The following is a 7,203-nucleotide window of genomic DNA, read 5'->3' as shown; positions in this document are numbered from 1 at the left end:
TATCTTTGTGTAATATTAAAATTTGTTTGATGATCTGAATCTTTTAAGTGTGACAAATATGCAAAAAATAAAAAAAAACAGGAAGGGGGCCAACACTTTTTCACACCACTGTATGTGTGCCATTCTGATTGCTTTAAGGCTGTAGTGCATAAAACATTACTGTAGCTTTCCTTTGTGTGTGTGTGTGTGTTTGTGTGTGTGTGTGTGTGTGTGTGTGTGTGTGTGTGTGTGTGTGTGTGTGTTTTCAAACATTAATGATATACCATTATGGAAAAAGATAAATAAATAAAAAATTAATAAACATTTAACCCATATCTTCCTTGTCTAGACTGTCCAGATAATGATTGGAGTGGTGATTTTCTTGTTTGGTATTGTATGCACCACTAGTATCAATACCTTTGAGTCACCCATTTTTATCTTTAGTGGCATCACCTACTGGGGATCCCTTATTGTAAGTTTCTTTTTCACGTCTTTGCTTTCTAGCTTCTTATTCTAATTTCCAGAATGAACTTTAACATGTCCTGTGTGTCTTTCTCAGTACATCAGTGCTGGCTCTCTGTCTGTTGCAGCGCAGAAAAAACTTCATCTGTGTGTGGTATGTATATATAATGTGCTGAAAAGTAGGGTACAGTGGGGCTACGGGGTAAAAGGACTTTGTGATTTTATTCTCAAACTCTTAAAAACCAAATAGCAACAAAATCAACACAATTTTCCTATACATAAATTTCGCTGCCTTAATATTTACATAATTTTGAATTAAAACGAAAAAGAACAACAGCTTTTTATGTAACTTGTATTTACATGAGAACTATATTTAAAAAAAAGATGCTCCAGTATTCAAGAAAAAATAAATATTTTTTTGATCAACATATATTTTGGGATGAGTAATAAAAAAAACAAAAAAAAACATCTTAAGGGAGATTTTAGTCACCCTAATACATTTGTGTAAACAGAATAAAATGCAACCACAAAACTTTCCATGATAAACTCTCTTTTACCACAGTAGTCTGAAACACGAGACCCTTTTACCACTAAAAGGATGTGGACTAAAAGAACATCTGACTCATTTTCAGTTTTCAAGCCATTTTACATGTGTACACCATTATTATAACTATATGTCACCTTTTAAGCATCAGCCTTTCTTCCTGTAGGTGAAAGCCTCTCTTGGAATGAATGTGATCAGTGCCATAACTGCAGCGATCGCCATTACTCTGATGGCCATAGAGATACATCACATTTCAACGCCCTATCGAAGATGCACCTATAACTACGACTATAACGACAATCGTACTGACACTGTCATTTGTTCAAAATTGAAGGTACTAAATGTACAATTTGCAATATATTAATATGATCTGTTTAAATTTGTTTTTAGTTTTTAATTGCTGTTTTATTTGGTTAAATTAATAGTTCAATCCAAAATGACAATTGTGTCATCACTTACTAATTTTACTAATAGAGATTGTGCTGATCACTCTTTTCCATACAATTATAATGACTATGGACTGGAAATTTCCTTCAAAATGACATAAAAGCACAGCTAAAGTATAAAAAAAACAAGAAAAAAAATAGTCCATGTGACTTGTGCACCAGATATGTTCCAAGAGTTTGAAAGGCATATGATGCCTCCTAGTAATGTAATAATATTGAGAAATTCACTCAGTATAATTGCTGAGATATTATTCGCTAAACTGTTTTCATATGGGAATGTTGAATTTCCTTTTTTTTTTTTTTTAGAGCAATAATATGGGGATCACTGGAGTATTGCTGGTGTTCTCCATCCTCCAGTTTATCATTTCCATCTTTATCTCAGGATTTGCCTGCAAAGCCACCTGCAACACCGACTCTACAGTGGTCAATGTGGCACTAAACCAGGTAAATGTTTTTTAGTGGTGTAATGGTGATGTAATTACTATAATTATATAATTAATGGCAGTAAGATTTATCCATGCATGTATTTTAATTTACATTAAACAAGCCACAACCACAATGGTAAAGCTAGCAGAATAAATAGGAATTATAAAGTGACCATAATATGGTCCAATGTAAACTGTATTCTACTACATAATATAGTAATAATAATATAATAATAGTCTTCTATAGTCTAGTTCAATTTACAATTAACTATCTTTAAACTTGTAATGTTGAAATGTAGTTATGCTACATATAACATAACGTATTTACTCCTAATAAAAAAACAACAGCATACTTTATTGTAAACTACAGCCTTTTTCATTCAAGTAGACTGGTGAAGAGTGTGACAATGGGCTTTTCCTGGTTATTCCTCACATAGCCTATAAAAACAGTTGTTATGGTGTGTGGAACTTACTTGTCAAGTCAAGTCACCTTTATTTATGTAACACTTTATACAATACAGATTAAGTCAAAGCAGCTTTACAGTGTCAAACAAGAAAATAGTTTGTCAATAATGCAAGAGGACAATAGAAAATAGTCATTTTTTCAGTTAAAGTCAATTCATTGATGATTCAGTGATGTCATCATCCAGTTTAGCTCTCTTCCAATAGTGTCTGTGCAATCAGTCAAGCGCCCATTAACTGAAAATTAGTCTGAATCTCTTGTTTACTAACATATTGTGTCTATTACTTTCCAGGGATACTGAGTCACAATGAGGAGATCCTACTGTCCAAAAGTTGCAAGGAACTAATAACTCGTATTGTTGTTTCTGATAACTTACGCCAGTTTTTTTATATTATCATAGTCATCATCAACATCATCATAATTATTATAATTATTTCATTTTATTTTATTATTACTATTTTCTGATATTGTTCATTTAGGAGTCACATTCATGTTGTTTGTGGTCAAAACAGACCGGAAACCATATAGTTGTATAAAAATTTTATTTTTATGAAATGAATGTACTATATTTCATTTCAGTGATGTTTTTTTTTCTTTATTCTTTGGTATTTTGAAGGGATTTCATGTTACTAAACAATATTCACAATTGATATTTTGTTTTCAATTCATGCAGTATTTAAGTTCAAATTGTGCAAAAGTAATTAAAATCCATTGAATGAGGCAGGTTAGCGCCACTGGGGAAAAAAACATCTGTGAGGGGAAAACATCTGTAATACCTTGGTGTAGCCATTAGATGTCCGTATAGCTCTATATATAAAAAAACAGGGTTGTGTATTTTCACTAGTTACTGAGAACAGTGTTATCAGACATAACTATTTATTTTTATTAGGGTTAGGGTTCTCCAGGTCCTCCAGAAACTGAGAGTTCTACCTGTACCGAGAAATATCAGTTACATCAGTCCAAAATCCTGTTTCTCATCTACAACATCAGTCAACATGGCATCTTCATGGACGAGAGGAAGGTGGATGGCATCCGCAACTGGCCAACTCCATGGAAGTCCATGGTTATTAGATCAAGACAATGGCAGGGCTCATTCTGCATGTGCTACAACAGTGTGGTTTCGTGCACACAGAGTGAATGTGCTAGACTGGCCTCATGAAAAGGAGAATCAGATGATGACGATCACAGAATGCTAAGCATCTGAAGTCTTGTATCAAGTGAGATTGGACAAAAAATTGCTTGCAAAACTTTAACAATTGGTATCCTCAATTGCCAAACGATTAAACATTGTAATTAAAAGGAAAATTGATGTGACACAGTGTTAAACATGTCTCTGTCCTAACGATTTTGGAGTGTTTTGCAGCCATCAAAATTTGTATATATTTACAAAATAAAATTAAGTTGGCCAGTGAAAACATTATATATGGGCATGTTGATTTTTTTTCCAAGGGGATCCTTGGAATATTGCTGGTGTTCTGCAGTTCATCATCTCCATCTTTAGCTCAGCATTTGCCTGCAAAGCCACCAGCAAACTCAAACTCACAATGGTCAATGTGGCACTGATTTGGTAAATGATTTAGTCAGTTTTATCTCAACAACCAATATATATTTAAATATACAATATTCCCTCCAGGTATGTGGTTAAAGGGATAGTTCACCCAAAAATGAAAATTTGATGTTTATCTGCTTACCCCCAGGGCATCCAAGATGTAGGTGACTTTGTTTCTTCAGTAGAACACAAACGAAGATTTTTTAACTCAAACCGTTGCAGTCTGTCAGTCATATAATGGAAGTGAATGGGAATCACGGCTTTGAGAGTCAAAAAAACATACACAAACAAAACCAAATTAAACCCTGCGGCTTGTGACGATACATTGATGTGTAAATACACGAAACGATCGGTCTGTGCAAGAAACTGAACAGTATTTATATAATTTTTTTACCTCTGATTCACCGCAATGTTCGAACTGTCCTGAGTGCATTCTCAACAGCCGGTGCGTGACGCGTCTTCTTCTTCTTCTTGCTTTACGACAGATTGCAGACTTATAAGTGCATTACCGCCACCTATCTCTCAAATAGAGTGTCAATGGTCCATTTAAGAGATAGGTGGCGGTAATGCCCTGGGGGTAAGCAGATAAACATCAAATTTTCATTTTTGGGTGAACTATCCCTTTAAGAGTCACCCACCTAAACTGTTCATTTTACACTGCCCAAAGACCAGCCCTGTTTATGAAAAAGGTTTAGGAACTACAAGTCAATTATTGGGTGCTTTTTTTATTAGGAAAGACATCCTTAATAGGAAAAACAAAACATGTTTTCTTATGTTTTGTTGTAAATGAATCACATAATGCTAAACTGTGTGTAATGTAAAACATGAAACCATTGATGGTTGTCATTTCATGTGCTGCATTAATAGAAAGTCAGTTAATGTAAAGCTTTTTAATATATAGCATTCTTCAAATTATAATTTTAATCATGTTGTGACTGCTGGGGCAGAAACATTTGCGACATAGCCATATGCACTTACTAGACCATCATATTCAGGTGTTTAATGTTGAGCAGGACTCTAACTTTGAAGCTTCAGAAGGACTTGTGAAGATTTGTGAATATTTTATAATTATTGGAAAATTGACCTGCAACGTTTGGTTATAATCCTGATCAAACAAAAATGAGCAAGCCCTTTGGGATTTAAAAAAAATGACAGGCAAAGGTGAGTTGATCATGTTTGGAGCTAAACTATGCAGGATCATAGACCGTAAAGGCTATATAAGGGCCGTATAAAGTTGAGAACTATATGTACTATATGTCAACTTCATGTTGACGTTATGGTACCACTTTTTTTTACAGTCCTGTTCCACATGTACATACTATGTACTTGGTTATAGTAATTACAATAACTGAGTAATAACTAGGTACTAGCCCTGAACGTACCCTAAACATAACCCTAACCAGGCACGTGCAGAGAGCTCAAGCCCCCTGCCCTTTTTCCAAAATTAACCAAAAGTGCCCCTCTTTCAACAGTTATCAAAAATAATATTGTGGTCAATATTGTGTGTACAAAAGAGTAACGGTATACTCAAAACCTGTTTATTTCTACTTATATCTGTAAGTCAGAGACATCGCATTGTGCATTGTGTGCCTCTTAAACAAGCTTAAATTTCATTGGACAATGTGAAGTGGAACAGTGTAAAAACTATGTAGCCACTCTCTGTTTTCAGTTTTTTTTTCTTCTTGAAATTGCTAAAGTAGAATTCACATCAATTTTAAGGAACGTTTCATTTACTCCTTACATACTGACATATACCGTTAATACAGGTTTGGGACAAAATGTGAGTGAGTAAATAATGACAGAAATATTTTTTTTGGGTGAACTATCCCTTTAATTACAGGTGGCAGCATATTTAGTAGCTACTGTCCCTTTAAGAGCTCCATTCGTTTCTCTCTCAACTGTTTACTTTCGCACCCGTGCTACAGTGGTAAATTTATTCATCGCACAGACCAGTTTTTCTGTAGCACTGTACAGCCCTGGTTTACCATTGGTTAAATGAAGCCCAAGTGCCACCAACAGGCCTATTACGTGAAGTGTATGCAATTCAAGTTCAAGAACACACAAAGGACTTTATTTTTATAAATATGCATATATATAATTTTACTGTAGTAATTGTTAAATTGGAAATACTCCATATATAAATACCCGCTTTTTTACATTTGAGCCCCTACCCCCAGGAACTCTGCATGTTCCTGACCCTAACCCATGTAGTTACCTTATACTTTCTTAAGAACACTATAAGTACAGGTAAGTGCACATACTGTAAAGTAAAGTGCAACCAACATTATTTTTAAAGACTGATTTATGAGTCTTTCGAGTCAGGTTACTACTACTAATATAACAAAAATATATTTGTGAAAACATTGAATAAAACTGGCTCACAAGTATAGCAAAACATGTATGCACACAGAAAAACAAGCACAATGCAGTATGTTTCTTCTATTAAGGTATAGTCCAATGTTCAGAAATAAACTGTGAAATAAAATTATATTCTGTGTTGATAACCAGATTATTTTTTAACGACATTTATACCAGAAGGGACTAACTGCCCATGCTAACCAGCCAAATGAGCAAATAAAATTAAAAACCTATTTTGAGAATCATGAATTAGTATTTGAATGTTATAAAAGAACCTTGCAAAGTCACAGAAACGTATATACTTTAGTGAAAAAACTCAGCATAACACGCCCCTGTTTATAAGTGATGTAAATGATGAAGATTCTAAATGAATAATTTATGTATTTAAGATCTAATGACTAGTAAGGACAGGAACTAATCACGAACTGAACCAATGAGAAGTTAACCTTAACTAGTGGAGTCATTTGGATTCATGCATGAGTAACGACCACATTAACTACAACTAAATCAAACATGCTCCATCAAAATAAAAAAAGAAGTACCCTGACTTTGAATAACGGATAATGTCCTACAGCAGAAAATTACTTTTATTTACATTGTACATAGATCTGTTTAATCAAATGTGGAAAAACATGAATGAGAGTCTGCAAGCCAATAGAGCTTATTAAGAAGGCCAGACTCATTTAGATTGATGTGTGTTTGCAGAAAGGGAGAAGGCTTGTGTGCATAGTCATGAACAAATAAACTATTAGATAAACACTAAGTCATATTCTACATACTGTATGATATGATCTCCTACTTTCATCAGGAACATCATGTACATGAACAGCATTTTTTAAATTAAGTCAGTGAACAAGGCAAAAACATTTGTGTTATCTAAAATGAGCCATCTGGGGGCAGTAGCTCTAAGCCTGTTCTTTAATATGTCACACACACACACACACACACACACACACACACACACACACACACACACA

The 7,203-nt window shown here is 34.2% G+C and overlaps 1 protein-coding gene across 2 annotated transcripts in view; it reads left to right on the top strand.

Moving 5' to 3' along the window:
* The window catches only part of LOC107700939 (membrane-spanning 4-domains subfamily A member 4A-like), a 17,877-nt gene extending 15,167 nt beyond the window's left edge, over positions 1–2,710 (top strand). For both annotated transcript variants that reach the window (XM_016502815.1, XM_016502813.1), the window contains 5 exons: positions 329–451; positions 539–595; positions 1,152–1,319; positions 1,738–1,875; positions 2,612–2,710. In XM_016502815.1, the coding sequence (XP_016358301.1) occupies positions 329–451; positions 539–595; positions 1,152–1,319; positions 1,738–1,875; positions 2,612–2,620 (495 nt within the window). In that variant the 3' untranslated portion in view covers positions 2,621–2,710. The remainder of the gene's footprint in view (positions 1–328; positions 452–538; positions 596–1,151; positions 1,320–1,737; positions 1,876–2,611) is intronic.
* Positions 2,711–7,203: the final 4,493 nt, after the last annotated feature.

This window comes from Sinocyclocheilus anshuiensis, unplaced genomic scaffold, assembly GCF_001515605.1.
Source record: "Sinocyclocheilus anshuiensis isolate Anshui unplaced genomic scaffold, SAMN03320099.WGS_v1.1 scaffold438, whole genome shotgun sequence".
In the NCBI taxonomy this organism is placed as follows: domain Eukaryota; kingdom Metazoa; phylum Chordata; class Actinopteri; order Cypriniformes; family Cyprinidae; genus Sinocyclocheilus; species Sinocyclocheilus anshuiensis.
This window is presented reverse-complemented; position numbering and strand designations above follow the sequence as displayed.